The 23,930-nt window shown below is 39.2% G+C and overlaps 1 protein-coding gene across 9 annotated transcripts in view; it reads left to right on the top strand.

Annotated features, from left to right (window-relative positions):
- The window catches only part of LOC105476441 (SIK family kinase 3), a 258,371-nt gene that overhangs the window by 138,613 nt on the left and 95,828 nt on the right, over window positions 1-23,930 (top strand). For 8 of the 9 annotated variants that reach the window (XM_011732409.3, XM_011732408.2, XM_011732407.3 and 5 more), the window contains exons 2-3: window positions 882-998; window positions 3,833-3,896. In XM_011732409.3, coding sequence (XP_011730711.2) covers window positions 882-998; window positions 3,833-3,896 — 181 coding nt within the window. Of the gene's footprint in view, window positions 1-881; window positions 999-3,832; window positions 3,897-7,988; window positions 8,133-23,930 lie in introns of those variants that run through there. The other variant, XM_024791113.2, reaches the window with a different exon arrangement.

Raw genomic sequence — 23,930 nt, 5'->3', positions numbered from 1 at the left:
AAAATGTTTTTGCTGATGAGTATCTTATTAAAAGGGGGCACATTGGAAAGATATGTTTTATGACGCAGTGCATGTATGCTAAAGAAAGATCTTCAGATTCTTATAACATTATTATTACCAATTTGATTCTAAAGCCAAGCTACCTAGGCCTCAATCCTGCATCTGCCACATACTAGGTATAAATTACTTACTCTTGGGTTAATTACTTAATCTCTGTGCCTCAGTTTCTGTATTTCTAAAACAAGGTTAATGATGATGTGGGTGTTAGGAGGTTTAAATGAGTTAGTACTTGCATAGCACTAAGAATTATGCCTGGCCCATAGTAAACATTTCCTATATAGTAGCCACTGCTACTGCTGCTGCCACCACCATCACTGCTACTATTATTATTGTTATTGAGTTCTACAAGCACCAGTTGAGACATGAAAAGCCCCTGTGAAAGTTCTCATAGAACCTTAGTAAGACACCATGTACTTATGATATAAGCGTCTTGCCTTTTTAAAAATTTCTTTTATTTTAAAGCTTCTTGCCTTAATGAGAGGCCCTACACACCACTCAGCACTGAATCATGATTTGACCCAGACCATAACCACATCTGTGGAGTAATGAAGTATTTTGTCATAGGATTTTACCATATAAGCAATTTAAGAAATGGCAGACGACCCATTAGCTTTTGGAGTCTGTTCCTTTGAGCCAACTTGCTAGGAATCCATTTCCTATCTTCTTAAAAAGAGTAAATTAATTTTCCTCACTGACATGCTGTAAACAAAATACTGGCAGCTTATATTTTATGGAACATAATGTTTTAAAGTGAACCTAATTTTTCTTAGTAAACTGCTTTTAATAATGCATCAGAGTAAATTTTTTCCCTCTGTTGTCAGGTTGCTATCAAGATCATAGATAAGACCCAGCTCGATGAAGAAAACTTGAAGAAGATTTTCCGGGAAGTTCAAATTATGAAGATGCTTTGCCACCCCCATATCATCAGGCTCTATCAGGTAGGATCATTAGTATATAGCAGATAGCTGCAAAGAACCCAGAATATTGTATGTATGGCTCCCTTTGAAGAAATGTCGGTGGGTGAACATCTGTGACTTTTTTTGTTTCTATGTTAATCCTACTGTCTTTCCTACCCTTCTGTTTACCCACTCAGCGCTTAGTATCCTCAAGTTTCCCCTGGCCATTTACTAGTAAGTTTTCCTTACCCAGGTAGGTCTTTTTAATTCATTCTTTAAAATTCGATACCATTCTTAGCAAGAACTGCACAAAAGATTATTTCAGAAGATGATGAGAATTTATTTTATTTAGTTCAGAATTCTAAAACAGGATGGAAAGTCCAAAAAGAAGAGAATTTAGAGAGGTGAAAATTTAGAGATGAATATAAGGGTTTTTTTTAACAGCATTATTTGAATACTAGTTTCTGTGATCATGTTGTAAATTGTTATGGCAAAGGATTGCTTCCTGCATCAATCAAAACCTACCTCTTTTCTATTCTAATAGGATCCTAGACTTAGTTTTCCAAGGTAGTAATTATTTTGATAATCAAGAGACCAGATCAAGAGACCAGATCTGTCCAAGAGGAGAGATTTCTATTTTAGTTTTTTTTTTTTTTTTTAAGTCTTCCCAAGAAACATGCATATTTTATGCCATCATCAAAATGATTCCCTAGCCTAACTACAAAAGCAGTAAATCTGATGGCTGGAATTTCAGGCGGAATCGGAGGAGAGGACCTTGACTTAGCAGGCTGGTGGAAGAGAGATTTTGGGAGAGGTGGGGCTTCGTGATGCTTCTCAAATTGCAAAGTGTTGGCAGCCGAAAACTTTGCCTTTGCATAGGCCCAATTCTACTTGCTGCTTTCTGCCAGAACAGCCATCTCTTCGTTCTGAAGGAAGTGGCCACCCACTCGGTTATTTTGCTGCTGTTAGTCTGTAGTAAATGGTTACTAGCCCAGACATAGGCCCGTGTGTAAGAGTGGAGAAAGTACACCCAAGGCGCTACGGGCAAGCTTTCATAGCCTGTTAATTTTATGGAAAAGAAAACATGTTGTGATGTTAATATGTGTGGTTAAAACGACAGCGTTAGAGCTCTTCCCTGGCACCAGCTGCTCACATAATGAAATTAGGTCAACAGGAGCAGACCTGTTGAAATTTATCAGCCTAAATTATGTTGAACAACGCCTACGTTCTACCCCACAAGCAAACTTATGAAAGCTTCCTGGTGTTGCCTGAAGACCTGTATCTGTGAGCTCATAGGTGTCTAACCTCGGCTTCCTTCCTATTCTGATAGACTCAATACATTTCTTGACCTTACCTTTTAAAATAAATCATCTTTAAATAATTGTGGGGCTTAGGTTGACCTTCTTCAAGACGTTGACTTATAGGTATTACCCTTGTAACCGAATTCTGCAGGTATGCCTGTCTTCCCCAAGATTAGCCTATGAGAATTTCCATAGGTCCAGTGCTAGCTTTGAGCAGTGCCTTCTTTCAAGCTTTGATTTTGCTTTCTGGCAGCTGGGTCTTAAAAATTTTTATTTATTTATTTATTTATTTATTTATTTATTTATTTTTGAGATGAAGTCTCACTCTGTTGCCCAGGCTGGAGTGCAGTGGCATGATCTCTACTCACTGCAGCCTCCGCCTCCTGAGTTCAAGTGATTCTTCTGCCTCAGCTTCCCAAGTAGCTGGGATCACAGGCATATGCCACCACGCCCAGCTAATTTTTGTATTTTTAGTAGAAACGGGGTTTCACTATGTTGGCCAGGCTGGTCTCGAACTCCTGACCTCAAGTGATCCACCCACCTCGGCCTCCCAAAGTGCTGGGATTACAGGCGTGAGCCACTGTGCCCGGCTGGAACTGAATTTTTAACTGTGTTTAATTAATTTAAGTGTAAACTAAAAGTTAATAATTTTAAAAATAATTGTTGAAATGATAATATTTTGGATATATTGGGGTCAATAAAAAATATTATTAGAATTATCTTCACCTTTTCCTTTTTAAATGTGGCTACTAGAAAAGTTAAAATTACATGTGCAGTTCGTATTATTTTTCTATTGGACAGCACTGTTCTAGAAAGATATACAATAAGCAGTGAACAGTGTTCTTCTGGGGATTGAGATGGAGGAGACTGGGAAGAGGAAAGCCTTTGGTCTTTTGTTTCATAATGAGTGTATATAGCCATTATTACTTTTAAAAATGTTTGACGGAAAATCTAAAAAGGAAGAAAGGACTGACAACATACTACAATGAATTTTTAAAAGGAGCAACAAAGGGACCAAGACAAAACACAAATCACTTGCGTTACTTTAAAAGGTTGAGTATTTTAAATCACTGCTCTCTTTTTTACAAATAAATGGGCAGTGGAAAGGAAAGTTGTCATTTGTATTACAAAAAGAAAGCCATATGTGATTTCTGTGGAGTTCTTAATGTGATTCCCATTATTTTCTCCAAAGGCTTTTTTTTTTTTTTTTTTCAATGGGGCATTTTTGTGCTTCAAATGGTTGATGTTGAATCTGAACTTTAAGTTTTGGTTCTTGACAACTTCTTTGCCTCTCAGTTTTATGGAACTTAAGAGATTGCAGAGACCTCATGGAACATCAAAAGGACTATCTCTCTCGAGCAATGAATGTTTCCTACTTTTAAGAACTTGGAGGAATATCTAATTTTCCCTTTCTTCTTAATAACATTTATATTTGTTTCCCCCAAAATTTTAAATTTTCTTTAATCTGTAGTGGTTATTAATATTTCAAATGAGAAAAGAGGAGTCATTAGTTTCTCTTCCTATATCAGCCTGTCATTTGTGTCACTGTCTGTCACTTTCCTGCCTTTGCACCAGGTTATGGAGACAGAACGGATGATTTATCTGGTGACAGAATATGCTAGTGGAGGGGAAATATTTGGTAAGTACACTTATTGCATTCTTTAAACAGCTGTTGAGCACACTCTAATAGCTGGTCAGTGCCTTTGTCACTTGATGCTGTTCTTCAGTCCTGTCATTTTCTATCAACCAAGTCATTTTGTTTCGATTAATCTGGTAAAATCCCTTCAACACATTTGTTTCCTTAGCAAAGGTGTTTTGTTTATTTCAGTCAGGCACTGACAGTTGAGATTAAAGATCTCCAAAAACAAGCATCCTTTCTGAACGTGGGACTTAGGGTCTTTCCAGTTTGCAGGTTCTCACTGAGGTTACCAAGTGCGACAGAACTCACACAAGTATGTCAGTCTCTGTTGTGTGAGAAAGAGCCACTGAAAGCAAACAGTCTCACCCCAGCGCATTCCTTAAACTTTGTTTAAATATAAGGTGTAACTATATTATTTACTATGTGTTCACCATTCCCCTCAATGATTCTTGTAATTTTGGGGGTTCTGCCTCTCACACTTAGCTTCAGCACAACGTCAGAAATAAGCAAGAAACTTTGTTACTGACAAATCTGATTTTTAAGGTGGTAAAAACTGATTAAAAGTTTTTTTTATAACAGTGATAAATGGAGCCAAGTAGAGTTAAAGGGTAAACTTCCAAAGCGAAATTGATGTGTCTTTTTTTTTTTCTTTTGGCAACTACAGAAAAAAGTTTCTTTATATACCTTATTTGTCTAATTTCCTTATTTTTTAAAAAATTTATCAGTATGAGCACTTACTAATTTAAAATTTGTTTTTTAATTTTTATTTTAAACATTTGCTCCTTCCTGCATGCTGAAAAAATGTATTTAAAAGCATAGAATCACTTTTAAAATGGAATCTTCTTATTAATGACTACTCAGTTGTGGCGGCATGGATATGTGTGTGTGTGTGTGTGTGTGTGTGTGTGTGTGTGTTTTAAAGTTTCTCTAGCGATCTAGCATGTTTTTGTATCAGAGTATCTTTAGGATAAGTGCTAGTCCTTTTTAAAAGAGGTATCATTATTTCTTAATTTTATATTTAATTGGCTAGTTAATGTTAAAGCTAATGGTGATAGAATGAAATTTATACTCAATATAGTATAGGAGGGGATACTTTATTTTAAAGAAATGAAAGCATTACAAGATTGGAAGGATAACATTGTTTGTCAAGAAGGTATAGTAGGCTTTCAGTATGTATGATAATTATATGCCAGTCATGTGCCTTGGAGATGCTGAATCAATTAAGACACTGGTTTTCCTTTCTGTGGAGAAATCTGGTGGAAAACAGACAGGGAAATCAACGTATTACTTTGAAGATGAGAATGGAAACTATAAACTCTGTATAGTAGAGAACAGTAGTGCAGATGGCAGTTTGGTTAACTTTTGGAGATCAGGGAAGGCTATGCCCTGGAGGGAGGGCATGGTTATATGGAAATTTATGAAACAGAAAATGAAAGCACAAGAGAGAATATTTGGAGAGAGAGAACTAGCAGTCATGTTATTGGGAGACTATACTGTGGTCTGACATTCCAGGCACGTTATGATAAACCTGCCTTAATTAAGATCACAAATGTACACAAAGGCAAATAGAAAACTTTCAGTATCTAGATAATGTTTTTTCTTTGGACAAGGTGTCGCTCTGTTGCCCAGGCTGGAATACAGTGGTGCAATCCTAGCTCACTGCTGCCTGGGCTCAAGCGATCCTCCTGCCTCAGCCATCTGAGTAACTGATACTATAGGTGTGCACTACCACACCTGGCTAATTTTTAAATTTTTAGTAGAGACGGGGAGGGGGTGGGGGTCTCACTATATTGCTCAGCCTGGAAGATACCTATTTACAAGTTTTATTCTATAAAAAGTCAAACATCTTCCAAATCCTTGAGCTGCCTGTTAGGTATTTCAACTCATAGAAAGATATTTATTGGTGGAGAACCAATGGTAATTTGGGGAGAAAAAAGATCATGTCTGTCACTGGCGTCCGTGTGAAGAGACCACCAAACAGGCTTTGTGTGAGTAACAAGGCTGTTTATTTCACCTGAGTGCAGGTGGACTGAGTCTGAAAAGAGAGTCAGCCAAGGGAGATAGGGGTGGGGCTGTTTTATAGGATTTGGGTAGGTAAAGGAAAATTACAGTCAAAGGGGGTTGTTCTCTGGTGGGCTGGGGTGGGGGTCACAAGGTGCTCAGTGGGGGAGCTTCTGAGCCAGGATGAGCCAGGAAAAGGAATTTCACAATGTGATGCCATCAGTTAAGGCAGGAACCGGCCATCTGGATGTGTACATGCAGGTCATAGGGGATATGATGGTTTAGCTTTGGCTCAGAAGCCTGACAATGTCATCTTAATGTTTGTAATAAAAAAGACTCAAACACAGGGCACATCAATATACCTTACTCTTTAAGAAAGTAGATTTTATGTATGTATGTACGTATGTATGTATGTACGTATGTATGTATGTATGTATTCTTTTTTGAGCTGGGGTCTTGCTCTGTTCAGGTGAAGTGCAGTAATGGGATCACAGCTCAGTGCACCCCCAGCTTCCTGGGCTCAAGTGATCCTCCTGCTTTAGCTTCCCGAGTAGCTGGTACTATAGGTATACACCACCATGCCAGGCTAAATTTTAAATTTTTATAGCGATTAGGTTTCATTATGTTGCCCAGGCTGGTTTTGAACTCCTGGGCTCTAGCAATTCTCCTGCCTTGGCCTCCCAAAGTGTTGGGATTATAGGCATGAGCCACTGCACCCAGCAGGAAGCAGTATTAGAGAGATAAGTTTCTTGGTCATGGACTTCCTGTGAATGTACCTTAAGGGATGAACAAACAGAATACCACTTCTGATAATATTACTTTAAAAACAAAATATTTTAGGTTGGTGCAAAAGTAGTTGTGGCTTTTGTTATTGAAAGTAATGGCAAAACCCACAATTACTTTTGCACTAATCTATAATTAGGTATTATAACATATTGTATAATATATAACAATAGAATTTGAAATGTTATTGATACTATTAAGTAATATTATTATAAAAGATCCAGATGAGGAAGAAAATAGTGTATTACCTAAAGAAATTATTGAGCCCGCACAGGGATAGAACTGTCTCATGAGCTCTGATTTTTAAAAGTGTCTGTGTAAAAAAGATGAAAGGGGCTTATTCAAGAAAACCTGGGCTTTTGATGTATTTAGACCTAGGTTTGAATCAGATCTCTGTCACCTATATTTGCACTTTTACTTAGAGCAAATTACTAGATGATTCTGGTATGCAGTTTCTAGGTCTGTAAAAGGTAAGATCTAGAATATTTGTGTTATAGTTTCGCACATATAGAGCTCTAGCACAGGGCTTCCTTACGCCTTCATGTGAGAGAATGAATGGGAGATCAACTTCTGGTATAAAGGTGTGAGGAGCTCTGCTTTCTTGCCTTGCTTGCTGAAACAAGTGAAAACTATTAAAGAAAACAAAACCCAGTCATTTAAAGTCTCAGGAAATCATCCTAAGGGTAAAACAGAAAATGAAGGAACATTATTCAAGAGCATCTGTGCAAATTCAGTAAGAAACAAAGTCTGGTCAGCAGTGTGGAAGTTCCTGTCCAGACTACTGCAGCCAAGAACACAGGGCTTCCTCCTGTCAAAAGACAAAATTACAAGTTTAGTTTGATGATCCCAGTTGGCTTTATTTGCAATTCTACAATTGGGCAACATTTCATTTCATAGAATAAGTGTTTCAGTAAGCTGAGCAGAAGAGTTTGGCTTATAGACAGAAGGGGTTAAGAAGTCTGAACAGTGTATTGCTTACTTTTAAACAGAATAATAGAAAATTAACTAATTACTTAACATCAGGTTACTTCAGGCTACCTTTTTTTTTTAAGGATTAAAGCAGAGGAACTTCATCATTGTGCCAATTAAAGATTTTAGACTGGGCTGTTTGGGAAATTGGCTGTTACCTCTTTCTCCTGATTTCTCAGGTCAGATAACAACCTAGTTTTCGGTTTGGAACTTTAGCATGAGTGACTCCATTTTGATGTTAAGTTTGGTCTGTTGGTGCCTAGTGCAGAAGTTTATTAGAAAACAGTGGTCTCCTGTAATTTTTATTTGTCGCTTCTCCTTAATTCTCTCCAGCATCTGAATAGCAGCTTTCTTCCCAGGAGGATCTGGACATCAGCATTTCTCATTCTGCCCCCAGCTGCCTATTGCTGAGTCCTGGAGAAGTGCAGTTAAGAGATGGGGGCCTCTTCTTCTACTCAGCCCCCACTTGTGGAACTTGATCAGGTATGCCGAGAATACTAGGACCCAGATCACTCTTGCCCTGGGTCTTAAGACAGTGGTTTCAAGCTGCTAGGAGAGGCAAGCTGAGAGGACCCCAGGCTGCTGTCCTCCCCCTCGCTCTCCATCCACTAAACTGTCAGTTCCTAGAGTGGGAGTGTGTCACTCAGAGAAGTTTACTATTGTCCCCAACCCCAGCTCCAGAGCCCTAACTCTGAGATTTTACCTGTGGAGAAAAACAAACCGTAAAACAGCTCCTAATTTCTTCCCAAAGGAACTGACTTCATTTGAAACAGGGAGTGAAGAAGTTCAAACCTGATTGTACTCTCAAGAAGAGTAGAGGGAAAAGAAAAAAGAAAAAGAAAGAGGTTGTGGAGGTTGTGGTAAAGGGCATTTGAGAAGAGATTCATGAAACAGGCCAAATGGTAGGTTTGCTAGTTTGCAGGAGAGAACCAATGAATTAATTTAGAAAGACCTTTTCTGGGGTTAGAATAAAAATAAATCACTGGCTGGGTGCACATCTGTAATTCTAGCTACTCAGGCAGGAGGATGGCTTGAGCCTAGGAGTTGGAGGCCAGCATAGGCAACACAGGGAGACCCTGTCTTAAATAAAAACAAAAATAAAACAAAAAAACACTGATGGCAAAAAATATTTCTTCAAAGGAACCAGAATTTGATTGTATTGTTTGTAGACCAATTTGTGCCCCAGGGCATTGTTCAAAACAAAAGGGCAATCAGCCAGCAATTAGTGGAGTTTAACAGCTGGATATGGTCAGTAAACGGGAGGGAGAAAGTCCTAGCAAAAACACTTTGATCCCAAAGTAACTAACTGTAGGCCTACCGAAGCTGCCTGTTCCAGAGGAAACACATTAGAGGCTGAACACTGTAAATATAGAGAAATAAACTTCACTAGAAGAATCCAGCCTTTAGCTGGGCATGGTGGCATGCACCGGTAGTCATAGCTCCTTAGGTTATTGATATGAGATCTTTGAAACTATGGGCATTTTACAGCTATAAATTTCCCTCTAAGCATGCTTTGACTGCATATCATGAGTTTTAGTATGCTGTATTTTCATTTTCATTCATTTGAAAGTATTTTCTGAATTCGCTTTTGATATTTTATTTATTTCATTATTTATTTAGAAGTGTGGTGTTTAATTTTCAGTATTTGTGAATTTCCCAAATGTTTCCTACTCTTGATTTCCAGTTTCATTCCATTATAGTTGGTGGTTTTTCTGTTCTCTGTTTCATAATTTCTGCTATAATCTTTGTTATTTCCTTCTTTCTGCTTGCTTCAGTTTTAGTTTGTTCTTCCTCTTCTAGTGTCTTGAAGCAAGCAAAAAGAAGGAAATAAAGATTATAGCAGAAATTATGAAATAGAGAATAGAGAAACAATAGAGGATATCAGTGAAACCAAAAGATGGTTCTTTGAAAAAATCGACAACATTGATAGATCTTTAGATTGATGAGAGAGAGAGAGAAGAAAAAAAGAGAAGACTGAAATGACTAAAATCAGAAGTGAAAGAAAGGAACATTACTACAGTCCCTTAAGAAATAAAAATGAGCTGGGCGTGGTGACTCACACCTATAATCCCAACACTTTGGTAAGCTGAGGTGGGAGGATTGCTTGAGTGCAGGAGTTCAGTACCAGCATGGACAACATAGTGAGACCTTATTTCTAGTAAACATAAAAAATTAGCCGGGTGTGGTAGCATGAGCCTGTGGTCCTAGCTACTTAGGAGGCTGAGGCAGGAGGATCACTTGAGCCCAGGAGATCAAGGCCACAGGGAGCCATGATTGTGCCAGTACATACCAGCCTGGACAACAGAGCAAGACCCTGTCTTAAAAAAAATAAAAATGATTATAAAGGAATATTATGAACAACTGTATATCAACAAATCAGCTGGGCTTGGTGGCTCATGACTGTAATCCTAGCACTTTGGGAGGCCGAGGTGGGTGGATTGCTTGTCCTCAGGAGTTCAAGACCAGCCTGGGCAACATGGTGAAACACCGTCTCTTACAAAAAAATAGAAAAATTAGGCACTCATGGTGGTGCACACCTGTAGTCCCAGCTACTCGAGAGGCTGAAGTGGGAGGATCACCTGAGCTTGGGAGGTGGAGGTTGCAGTGAGCTGTGATTGCACCACTGCACTCCAGCCTGGGCAACAGAGTGAGACCCTGCCTCAAAAAAAAAAAAAAGTCAGATAACTTAGATGAAATGGACAAATTCCTAGAAAGATACCAACTGTTGAAACAACTGACTTAAGAAGAAATAGACAGTCTGAATAGACTGATATCAAAGTAAAGGGATTGAAGTAGTTATCAAAAAAACTACTCACAAAGAAAATCCCAGGCCCAGGTGGAATCACTGCAGAATTCTACCAAACATTTTAAGAACAATTAATAGCAATTCTTTACAATGTCTTCTAGAAAACAGAAGAGGGAACACTTTCCATCCATTTTATGTGGCCAGTATTACTCTGATACCAATACCAGAAGACAGTACAAAAAAATTATAGACAATATGGCATGGGTGCAAAAATCCTCAACAAAATAGTTACCACCTGAACCCAGCAACATATAGGAAGAATTATACATTGTGGCCCTGTGGGATATCCCAGGAACAATAAAGATTCCTGGGATTGGCCAGGCACGGTGGCTCACACCTGTAATCCCAGCACTTTGGGAGGCCGAAGCGGTTGGATCACCTGAGATCAGGAGTTCGAGACTAGCCTGACCAACATGGTGAAACCCCATCTCTACTGAAAGTACAAAAAATTAGCTGGACATAGTGGTGGACACCTGTAATCCCAGCTACTTGGGAGACCGAGGCAGGGGAGTTGCTTGAACCTGGGAGGTAGAGGTTGCAGTGAGCCAAGATCACACCACTACACTCCATCCTGGGCAACAAGAACAAAACTCCATCTGAAAAACAAAACAAAACCAAAAAACAAGGTTCCTGGGATAGATACTAATAGAATACAAAAGAAACATGACATCTCAATAAGATGCCAAAAAATTGACAAAATCCAACATTCTGGCTGGGTGCAGTGGCTCACACCTGTAATCCCAGTACGTTGGGAGGCCAAGGCGGGTGGATCACCTGAGGGCAGGAGTTTGAGACCAGCCTGGCCAACATGGTGAAACCCCGTCTCTATTGAAAATACAAAAATTAGCCAGGTGTGGTGGTGCACACCTGTAATCCTAGCTACTCTGGAAGTTGAGGCATGAGAATCGCCTGAACCCAGGAGGCAGAGGTTGCAGTGAGCCAAGATCGTGCTACTCCCCACTCCAGCCTGGGTGACAGAGTGAGACTTTGTCTCAAAAAAAAAAAATCCAACATTCTTTCATACACACACACACACACACACACACACGTGTACTATCCACCCCCCCTGCCTCCCGGGCATAATTGCATCCAACACTCTTTCATGATAAAAACAGCCATCAACCTAGAAATAGAAGATAATTTCATCAACCGCATGAAGGATCTCTATGAAAAACCCACAGCTAACATAATACTTAATGGTGAAAGACTGAATGTTTTCCCACTCAGAGCAGAAACAAAAGGTTTAATCTCTTGCCACTTCTATCCAAACATTGTACTGGAGGTTCTAGCCACAACTGTTAGGCAAGGAAAAGATTTTAAAGGCATCTAGATTAGCAAGGAAGAAGTAAAACCATCTCTATTCAGAGATGACATGATATTATATATAGAAAATCCTGAAGAATCTACTGAAAAACTATTAGTACTGATAAGTGAGTTCTGCAGATTTGTAGGGTAGAAGATTAGTATACAGAGATCAGTTGTATTTCTATACCCTTGCAATGTAAAATACTATCCAGAAAAGAAGGAAACAATTCAATTTACAATAGTGTCAATAAGAATAAAATTCTTGGCCGGGCGCGGTGGCTCAAGCCTGTAATCCCAGCACTTTGGGAGGCCGAGGTGGGTGGATCACGAGGTCAGGAGATCGAGACTATCCTGGCGAACATGGTGAAACCCCGTCTCTACTAAAAATACAAAAAACTAGCCGGGCGTGGTGGCGGGCGCCTGTAGTCTCAGCTACTTGGGAGGCTGAGGCGGGAGAATGGCGTGAACCCGGGAGGCGGAGCTTGCAGTGAGCTGAGATCACGCCACTGCACTCCAGCCTGGGAGACACAGCAAGACTGTGTCTCAAAAAAAAAAAAAAAAAAAAGAATAAAATTCTTAGGAATAAATTTAACAAAAGAAGTACAGAACTTATACTCTGGAAAGTATTAATAAGTGTAAAAACAACATTGAAAGAAACTTAAGATCTAAATGATTGGAAAAACATTCCATGTACATGGATTATAAGTTAACATTGTCAAGACGGCAATATTGATTTCCACATTCAGCGCAATCTCCATCAGAATTTAAGCTGACTTTTTTGTAGAGATTGACAACCTGATTCTAAAATTTATATGGCATTGCAAGGGACACAACATAGCCAAAACAGTCTTGAAAAAGATTGGGGTGATTCAGCCATAAGAAACTGGAAGAGACAAAGAACAGATTCTCCTCTAGGGTTTCTTTTTTCAAGACGGAGTTTCTCTCTTGTTGCCCAGGCTGGAGTGCAATGGTGCGATCTCAGTTCACTGCAACTTCCGCCTCCCGGGTTCAAGTGATTCTCCTGCCTAAACCTCCTGAGTAGCTGGGATTACAGGCATGTGCCACCATGCCTAGCTAATTTTTGTATTATTAGTAGAGACGGGGTTTTACCACGTTGTCCAGGATGGTCTCAAACTCCTGACCTCAGGTGATCCGTCCATCTAGGCCTCCCAAAGTGCTGGGGTTACAGGCGTGAGCCACCGTGCCCGGCCTCCTCTAGGGTTTCTAAATAGAGCACGGTTCTGCTTTTGGATGTCTTGCTTCCAGAACTGTGAGTGAATAAATTCCACGTGTTTTAAGCTACCCGATTTGTGGTAATTTGTTATGGCACCCCTACTAAACTGATACATATGACGACAGGATATTGGCACAATTTCCGGCCATCTCCCCACAAAACCCTAACCATTTATAAAGGGGAAAAGCACTTATATGATGGAGGATCTGACCACCCTCAATGAGATCAAGTGACCTATATGAACATCACATGTGGTATGAAGGATTCAAAGAAGTAATGCAAGAACTGCATCTTGGAATACTTGCAGGAATTAACTAGGGAGAGCAAGGTATTTCAGACATGCTATAGCTTGTTTAACATATTTGGAGATTAGAGACAGCATGGCATATTCCATATTCCTTAAGAGGTTTAGTAGGGTTAAATACAAGGTGTATGTGAGAAAATGGCAAAAAATGAGTCTGGTAATTCAGGGAAGGGTCAATAGTGAAGAACTTTATGTGACTTATTCGACTTGGCCAAACCCCCCTTTATACCCTCTTACTGTACTATAGCCTTTTTTTTTTTTTTTTTTTTTTTTTTGAGAGGGAGTCTCGGTCTGTCGCCCAGGCTGGAGTGCAGTGACCAGATCTCAGCCCACTGCAAGCTCCACCTCCCGGGTTTGCACCATTCTCCTGCCTCAGCCTCCCGAGTAGCTGGGACTACAGGCGCCTGCCACCTCGCCCCACTAGTTTTTTGTATTTTTAGTAGAGACGGGGTTTCACCATGTTAGCCAGGATGGTCTCGATCTCCTGACCTCGTGATCTGCCCGTTTCGGCCTCCCAAAGTGCTGGGATTACAGGCTTGAGCCACCGCGCCCGGCCACTATAGCCTTTCTTAATAGTATTTATATCAGTTACGGTTTTACATTTAATTTTGTAATTATTTAATGGTATTTCTGTCCCACTAGACATCAAACTTCACAAGTTTAGGGACCATGTCTGTTTTGCCCACTGTTGTATCCCCATGTCTATTTTTGTTCTCTAGTTCTTACTGTTGGACTGAAGTACTTGCTGCTGGAAAAGATCAGTAATTGTTTATTGAATGAATGAATGAGTGAGTGAGTGAGTGAGTGAATGAGGAACTGAGTTTTACCCTGAATTATTACCATACATTCTGGAGGAAGGATTGGGCTGGGGCATACCAAGACCTGTTAGGAAACTGTGCAGCAAACCATTTGAGAATTAAACAGATTAATCAGCAGAGGATGAGTGGCTACCTGGCTTGGACACTTAGCTATGTAGACATGGGGTTGACTTCAGGGAAGCCAGGCTAAAAAATAAAAAGAATTTAAACAACAGTTTAGCAGAGAAATCAACAGTGGCACACCATGGGAAGCTAGATTCTAAAATTATTTGCTGGAAGGTTACTGAAAAACAGAAAATAAAAACCTCATTAATGACAACAGTAATCTGCAGGGGGTAAATCATAGTGCAGAATCGGTTTAATATGTGATGTATTATATCAGTTTTCTAAAAAAATTATGGTATGTTAAAGAAAAATACCCGGCTGGGCGCGGTGGCTCACGCCTGTAATCCCAACAATTTGGGAGACAGAGGTGGGAGGATCACGGGGTCAGGAGATCGAGACCATCGTGGCTAACATGGTGAAACCCCGTCTCTACTAAAAAATACAAAAAAAAAATTAGCCGGGCGTGGTGGCGGCGCCTGTGGTCCCAGCTACTTGGGAGGCTGAGGCAGGAGAATGGCGTGAATCCAGGAGGTGGAGCTTCCAGTAAGCCGAGATTGCGCCATTGCCCTCCAGCCTGGGCGAGAGCGAGACTCCGTCTCAAAAAAAGAAAAAAAAAGAAAAATACCCAGGGACATGTAAACCCTAATCAGGATGAAAAGCAGTCAATAGAAACTGTCTCTGAGTGGCCAAGATGTTAAATTTAGTGAAAACGTCATAGTAGTAATAAATATGTTGAACAGTTAAAGGAGATCATGTCTAAATAACTAAATGAAAATATGGTGACAATGATTTCACAAATAGATAAGGTATAATAGGAACTATAAAAAAAGAACAAAATAGAAAATCTAGAGTTGAAAAGTAAATGAGAAATTCACTAGATGAGTTCAACAGAAGATTTGAAATGGCGGAAGATACAACCAATAAAATTGAAGAAATATTTTTTTAAAAAATTCAATCTGGCTCATGCCTATAACCCTAGCACTTTGGGAGGTTGAGGGCGGGAGGATCAGTTGAGCCTAGGAGTTTGAGAGCAGCCCTGACAGTATAGCAAGACCCTGTCTCTACAAAAAAAAAAAAAAAAATAGCCTGAGATGGTGGTGCATGCCTGTAGTCCCAGCTACTCGGGAAGCTGAGATGGGAGCATCTCTTGAGCCCAGGAGTTTGGGGCTACTGTGAGCTATGATCATGTGACTGTTCTCCAGCCTGGGCAACAGAGTGAGACCGTGTCTCAAAAAAAAAAAAAACGTAATTAATTCAATCTGAAGAACAGAGAGAAAACCATTGAAGAAAAATAATTAGAGCCTTGGGAGATCTGTGGGACAAGATCAAACGTACCAACATATTTGCAATAGAAAGCCCAGAAGAAGAGGAGATAGAGAAAGGGAAAGAACAAATGCTTGAAGATGTAATGACCAAGAACTTCCAATGTGTATCGCAAAACATTAATCTTCAGTTTCAAGAAGCTCCATGTACCGCAAGTGGGACAAACACAAAGAGATCCACATCTAGATCTAAAACACAAATCTTTGTCGAAATGTTAAAAGCCAGAGACAAAGAATCTTGCAAGCAGCAGGAGAAAATATACTTCATCACATGCAGGGTAACAACAATATGATTTTCAGCTGACTTCTCATCAGAGGGAAAAAAGGCTGGAAGACAGCGAGTGGATTGATACATTTAAAGTGCTGAAATAAAAACAAAAAATCCTGTGAAATCAAAAATTCTATATGGATGAAGGCAAAATAAATATGTTCAGAAATAAGCAAATACTGAGATAATTTATTGTTAGCAGATCTATGCGGGACATATGAAAGAGGTGCTCAGGCTGAAAGCAAAGGATAACATATGGTAATTGCTATCCACAGGGGTAAGTAAAGAAAACAGAAATGGCGAATATGTAGGGAAAAGTAAAAGACTATGTAAATACATATATTTTTCTTATCTTAATTTCTTTAAATGATATAAAATTGCTTAAAGAGGTAATCACAACACTTTATATTTGGATTTCTTTTTTTTTCTTTTTTTGAGATGGAATTTCGCTCTCGTTACCCAGGCTGGAGTGCAATGGCGCAATCTCTGCTGTCACCTACAAGTTCAGGAAATTCCCAAAACCGGTTAAGTTTGAAAATAGCTAGAAGGATTCACAAAATTCACTGAAAGCTAATATACTCCCAGTTTATTACAGGTAAAGGGTACAGATTAAAATCAGCCAGGGAAGGAAGTGCAGAGTCCAGGAGAAGTACCAAATGCAGAACTTTTGTTGTCCTTTCCATGTGGATAACAGGATGTGTTACACTCCTGGTATGGATGTGTTACATTGTGTACAGAGCAGTACCCATCAGAGAAGCCCAGCTGACCCTCTGTGTTCAGTGTTTTTATTTTACATAAGCCTGATTGATTGATTGACTGCTCACTTGATTGATCTGTGTGTCTCGGTCAACTGATGCTCATGACCCAAAGCCCACACATCAAGTCACGCTGTTGTGTAGCTAACAATGTATATCCAGCCTCTACCCTGAGACTATATGGGTGTGGCAAATCCCAGCCTAAATCATGTTGTTAGACTCTCTGGCACGACCCAAGGCTCCCAGACAAACAGAGACACTCCTAGCAGACATAACATTCCAAGAACCCAGAGATTGCTTCCCAGAAGCCAACGGAAGGCCAGGCCTTCTCTTTGGGCAAGGCCAAGTTCTTCACTCTGCAGAGTCTAAAACGTTTTTCTATTAAACACAACTCTTATTTTGATAAAACTACATTACACCTTGGCTATAGACAACTTAGGATTTTAGTTGTGATATGCTTATAAAGTATAAAATACACAGTGGATTTTGAAGACTTAGTATGAAAAAAAGAAGGTACCCTATCTCATTGCTATTATTTTTATTGATTACATTCTGAAATGATCTTTTGATGTATTGGTTTAAAGTGAGGTATTGATTTTCAAAATGAGTGCTTTTTTTTAACTTTTAAATGTGATTACAAGAAAATCTTATATAAATGGCACACATTGTATTTTATTTGATAGTGCTAATTTAGAAGGTTATGATAAGAGAGGGGGAAGTTTAGAATTTCATAGGCAAAATAACGTCAAGCAAAGACAATTTCAAGATGTGGCCATAGGAGTAGTTGCTATACATTGCTAGAGTTCTAGGTCACTGGAGAGAAAGAACGCTAAAAGAATCATGAAGCAAACTGTCAAATAAGCTATCCTCATTGATGTTCGCATTCCCTAGGTGATGGTAGAATCTGAGTGGAGGGTGCAATAGAGTACAAACTAGGTTTCAGTCAGTGTCTTTGATGAATGTGAAGGCAAGAGAGGCAGAGAGGGAGTATACTAGCTGCCCAAGCACATGGCATAGTATTGTTAATGGTGACCTTGAAGAGGTTACATTACTTCCTAATCCCTGGTGGAATATTGTCCCTTTTTTCCTCAAGAGGCCTGTAAAGGAATTGCTAGTCTTAGAGGAGTTGGTTGGAAAAGTGATTATCAATAGGAGGTGTCGGCCCTGATGTAAAAACCCTGCTGCCCTTCTTTGCCCTCTTTGTCCCTCCTTAACTTTTGTGACCCGTCTCAAATGTTATTCCCCCTGTGAACTCTGCACTGATTTTGCCAGATAGCTAATTGCCTTTTTTTCTTCACTTTGAACATACTTCTCCTATAGCACTTTTTGAAGTAATTTTTTTTTTCATTTCTAAGTCTGTCTTTTACTGGTAATTTAGACTCTAGTCCATTTCTTTTTCCTTCACTATTTTCCAAGGGGGTTGGTTGAATCCATGACTATGGTGCCTACAGATAGAGAGGGAAGACTATATATGCTGAATTCAATCACTTATCACCACCTCCATCACTACCAATCTGGTCTAAGTCACAATCATGTCTTGCTAAGATCACTGCAGTAGCCTTTAAATAGTCTCTCTGAATCTGCCCTGACCCCCCTATTATAGCTAGAAGGATTCTTTTAAAATTCAGGTGGGACCTTACTACTCAGCTACTTCTGTTGGCTTTCCCATCTATTTGGAATAAATTTATAATTCCTACTATGGCCTATAAGATTATATAATTTGATCTCCAGCTGTCTCTCACTGCAGCTCCTAGCACTCTCCCTCTCACATTGGCATCTTTCTTCTTCATTAAACCCTTCGCTGTGCTCCCACTTTAAGACCTGCGTATATTCCATTTCTTCTTCCTGAATTACTCTTTTCCCACATATCCACGTGGCTGTCTCTCCTGTTTCTTACAAGTCTCTTATCAAATGTTATCTCATTAGAGAGGTCTCTGCTCACCATGCTGTCTAAAAATCTCATTCTTCCTACTGGCCTACTGCTCTGTAGTCTCTGTCTTGCTTCACTTTTCTTTTTGGTTCTTATCATGAACTGACATATATTTATTTGTTTTTTTATTGTCTTGAGTCAATAAAATTTACATGCCATTAAAGACTTTGTCATTTTTGTTGCCTACTAAATCTTTAATACCTAAAATAGTGCCCACAGAGAATGCATGTTCCATAAATATTTATTGATAAGTTGAATAAAATACTAAGTGAATGAAAGAACCTCACTGAATTGCTGATTATGGCGTTTAAGTTTTATTCATCTGTGTCTTCCTTGTTTAATGTAGTGTCTAACATATAGTAGGCACTCACTAAATGTATCTTATTGTGTCACAATGAAATATAACCAAATCAGGCGTGGAATTTGCATGTTATTTAATAACATTTTAGTTAAATGAGTTTTTGACGTGGGGAAAGCACCTTTTTTGGGTAACTGTATAGAGAAAGACATACTGAAGATTATGAATTCTAAGCAGTGTAATAAATAGACTTCAGTAATTGGTTATTTAATGAGTATTTGTTACTCATTCAATTGACTTATCAAGTTTATTTTTACATACTATTCAGCCTTATATTATGAAGGAGCAGTGATGACAATGTGGGTTTGTTTAGTGTTACAAACAGAATTGAGAAACTGGTTAGTTTTGTAAACCACTAAACTTATAATTTAAAACTTCCACACTATGATATCTTCAGATATATATCCCCAAACTTCCTATTTGAGACCATGAAGTCATAAATCCAGTACTTTATCAAGTTAAGTTTCCTGAATACCAGGCAGAACTCATGGGCATTTAAAACAAATTACTAATTTAAGAGGAGTCTTTTGAAAAGTGTATGATTTATTATGAACATTCTCAGCGTCTTAAAAAATAACATTTCTTAGTGGTGCCAACATGTATGGAACCCTGAACTTCTCACAAGGCCGTTCATTGATGCCATGGGTCACTCAAGAACTATTAGGACAGAGGATCCGAAAGACTAACTTGCATAACCATTGTGTACAAGATACTGTGTTAAGTGTTTCACATAGGTTATTTTATCTTGTGACTGCCTGGAAGTTCAAGAATACAACACATTTATTTGAGCACTACTATGTACTGGTTTGTTGTGGATTTTTTTTTTCTTTTACATGTTTTTATTTAATCCTCAGCATCCTTTATATCTTCACAACTAAACTACCGTTTTCCCACTAGGTTATTTACTCCTTTGATTGTAAAAAAAACTTAGCTATTTTTGGCTGGGTGCAGTGGCTCAAGCCTGTAATTCCAGCACTTTGGGAGGCTGAGGCGGGCGGATCACGAGGTCAGGAGATTGAGACCATCCTGGCTAATATGGTGAAACCCCGTCTCTACTGAAAATACAAAAAATTAGCCGAGCATGGTGGTGGGCGCCTGTAGTCCCAGCTACTCGGGAGGCTGAGGCAGGAGAATGGCCTGAATCCAGGAAGCAGAGCTTGTAGTGAGCTGAGATTGTGCCACTGTACTCCAGCCTGGGGGACAGAGCGAGGCTCTGTCTCAAAAAAATCAAAACAAAACAAACGAACAAAACTTAGCTATTTTCTGAGGCTTTCCTAACAGAAGCAAGTAACCATGCTACTGAACTTTAGTCACTCTGAATCAGAATAATTGACTTACATTTATTTCCCTAATTAATTTCCCATTTATTATTATTCATTTTTTGTTCTGTTTTCTTAATATCAGATATGACTTTTATTTTATTTATTTATCCTTTTTTTTTTTTTTTTTTTTTTTTTTAAATGCCCCCGCCAGAAACATGCAAGTGAAGAGACGCATGGATGAAGGAGGGTAGCTGGCGGGGGCGGGTCTGTGACCAGCATTTATATTGTAACTGGCTCAGGATGCATGAGGAAGCCACCCGTGCTTTGACCTCACTTTATAGTAAAACATTCATTTATAGTCTGATCATCCAGTCATTTCTACCATGACATAAAAATAAGAGCCTCAGAGAACAAATCAAATTATTTTTGCTGTATTGAGTATATATAAATCCCAAAGGGCCAGGCGTGGTGGCTCACTCCTGTAATCCCAGCACTTTGGGAGGCTGAGACGGGTAGATCACTTGAGGGTAGGAGTTCAAGACCAGCCTGGCCAACATGTTGAAACCCCATCTTTACTAAAAAATACAAAAATTAGCTGGGCGTGGTGGCACACACCTATAGTCCCACCTACTCGGGAAGCTGAGGTACAAGAATCACTTGAATATGGGAGGCGGAGGTTGCAGTGAGCCAAGATCACACACTGTACTCCAGCCTGGGCAACAGAGTGAGACTCTGTCTCAAAAAAAAAAAAAAACTTAAAGGAATATTTTTGCCTGGCTCCTACATTAGCATTTACTTTCTGTGAAGAATCGTAACCCTGTGTTTGTTATTATCAAGTGTCTACAAACAGCCCAGCTTCTATAGTTAGGTAAAGTAAATTCATAATCAAAACTACAGTCTACAATACCATTCTTACATACAACAGCGTTAACAGTAATTCCTTACTGTCATGTAATAGCCAGGGCATGTTTAGCTTTCTGCACGTTTCAAAACATCTTCTTATAGTTTGTACAAATTACGATGCAACAAATCCATACATCCATTGAGTTGAAAAATGTCTTAAGTTTTTTATAATCTAAATTTTTAAATAATCTGTAACAACCTCATCTCTTCCCTACAAACATTTACTTTTTTTCTATGCTATGGATTGTCTTAAAAAGTGTCCTACATTTGGAATTTGGCTGATCATATCTTTATTGTGTCATTCAACATGTTCCTGTAGTTCAGTGTTTCTTGGAAAGTGGAAGTTACATTTAGGAATTTGGTTAGTTCAGTTTTTGGAGGGGAAGCAGGAGTGCTCCATAGTTTTTTATTGTATCACTTCTTCAGGAATTGTATAATATCTGGTTTTCCCACTTTTAGTGATACTTAGAATAATCTTCAGGTTTAGTTATTGTTCACCAAATTGATCCTTTATAAAGTTTCCCATCAATCTTTTACCTAATGTTTTACCTACTCCTGTCATTCAGTTGCCTAGCTATTTCATTAGAAGTTGCAAGGCAGGGCTTGGTGGCTCGTGCCTGAAATCCCAGCACTTTGGGAGGCTGAGACAGGTGGATCACGAGGTCAGGAGTTTCAGACCAGCCTGACCAACATGGTGAAACCTCGTCTCTATTGAAAATACAAAAATTAGCCAGGCGTGTTGATGCACACCTGTAGTCCCAGCTACTCGGGAGGCTGAGGCAGGAGAATCGCTTGAACCCAGGAGGCAGAGGTTGCAGTGAGCTAAGACTGCGCCATTGCACTACAGCCTGGGTGACAAAGCGAGACTTGTCTTAAAAAAAAAAAAAAAGAAGAAGTTGCAAAATGATGATTATTTGAATTCTCTCATTCATTCTACATTTATGAGTTATTATTCTTCTGTAAAGAACTTTGCCTTATAAACTACTTAGAAACTGTAGCAATGGCAAGATAAATGCTTGATTCTTTCCTTTCCTGTATGTGTCAGTTTTTAGAATAATGAATTGGTTCTCTAGCAATCTCCAGTGGAGACTAAGGAAGTTGGTTTTCTATTTTGTAATATAGTTGTGCAATTATGGATTTTAGTATATTTTATGTGCTTCAGTCCATTGAGTCATTCTTCTTTTGATACTGAAATTATTCCACTTAGCCCACGGGAGCCTGGAGCCTCTTCAGGCTGACTCCTGTGTCCTTTTGATGTGAACTCAATAGTCTTTGATATTTTTGTTGCTTTTAGGCAAGATGTCCTATGCTTATCTTGAACATTTCCTGTCCCAGACATGGAATCAAACATTTCTCCTAGGAGCTCTGGGTTTCTTCTCTTTCCTCTCCCCTTACCTACCCTTACCTCCCCTCTCTTCCTCTCCCCTCCTCTCCCCTCTTCTTGAGATAGAGTTTCGCTCTGTTGCTGAGGCTGGAGTGCAGTGGTGTGATCTTGGCTCACTGCAGCCTCCACCTCCCAGGTTCAAGCTATTCTCCTGCCTCAGCGTCCCGAGTAGCTGTGACTACAGGCACACGCCACCTCGCCCAGCTAATTTTTGTGTTTTTAGTAGAGATGGGGTTTCACCATGTTGGCCAAGCTGGTCTTGAACTTCTGGCCTCAAGTGATCCGCTTATCTCGGCCTCCCAGAGCGCTGGGATTACAGGCGTGAGCCACCGTGGCCCAGCCAACTCTGGTTTCTTTAAATGGAAAATAACATTTAAAGACCAGAATATGGATCTCAGGGATGCTCGTTAGTGCTACTGGGTTATGATTGCTTTGAGGAGGGGACAGAGCTATGAAATATATATTTTTAATAGAGAGGAAAATGAAACGAGTTTATACTAACATTCCAATTAAAATGTAAGATTTCAGCATTTTTATTTCTTAAATATTATCTCTAGTTCTCTTTTCTTTTGTGTTGAAAATTGTGGTTCCAGATGACTTTAACATAATCACTTTTTTGATGTGAATGAGGGGGGAGACTGATTGATTGAAAACAGTACCAGTAGTATTACAAATAATAAGGAGACTTGTGGTTCTTTTTGTTCTTAGGATATATCCCACGAAGAATTGTCTTAGTCTAGTTGGGCTGCTCTAGCAGAATACTTTAGCTTTACTTACAGTTAGGTATTATGTACCATGAATCTACTGACTTTTTTACAGGTTGCTTTCAATTTTTAGAAATGTTTCTTCTGTTTGCTTCAATTCTGAATTGTTTCAATTATGTAAGACATTACTTGTTTCCAAAGTTAAAGCTACAAAACAGGGTGCATTCATATATCTGGCTTCCACACCTTTTCCATAAGTAACCATTTATTTAACATTATTCCTTTTGGCAAATCTAAATAAATATACACACATACATACACATGCATTGTATTTTCCCTTCCTTCCTACACAAACAAACACACTCTACATATTTTTCTACGTCTTGCAGTGCTTCGTGGATATAAACCCATCCATGGACCAAAAATCCATGGGCTGGAAGGGAAGACACACAGGATAAGAAATTACTGTAATGTAGTTGTTCACTGATGTCATAGAGGCAGATAGACTAAATGTCATTAGATACAAATTATGGAGCAGTTTTTCTCGGGCAGGTGAGTAGGTTAGGGTTAGCTTCAGAGAAACAACCTTTAAGGTGGAGTTTAAAGGATAACCTTGAATTCCAAAGTTCAGGTGGGGATGGGAATGAGAATAGGAGACAGGCATTCCAGCAAGAAGTAAAACCCTAAGCAAAGCGTACAGCTTGTTGGTGAAACAGCAAGTACACATGCAAGTGAACCATGTTCATGAATTAGAACTATATATTGTAGGCTATGAGATGTTGTTGAAGAGTTCTAAGTTAAATGAATGAGACGACCAAAGAAA

This window comes from Macaca nemestrina, chromosome 12, assembly GCF_043159975.1.
Source record: "Macaca nemestrina isolate mMacNem1 chromosome 12, mMacNem.hap1, whole genome shotgun sequence".
In the NCBI taxonomy this organism is placed as follows: Eukaryota; Metazoa; Chordata; class Mammalia; order Primates; family Cercopithecidae; genus Macaca; species Macaca nemestrina.
Note: the sequence above shows the minus strand (reverse complement) of the source record. Positions and strands in the feature narration are given on the sequence as shown.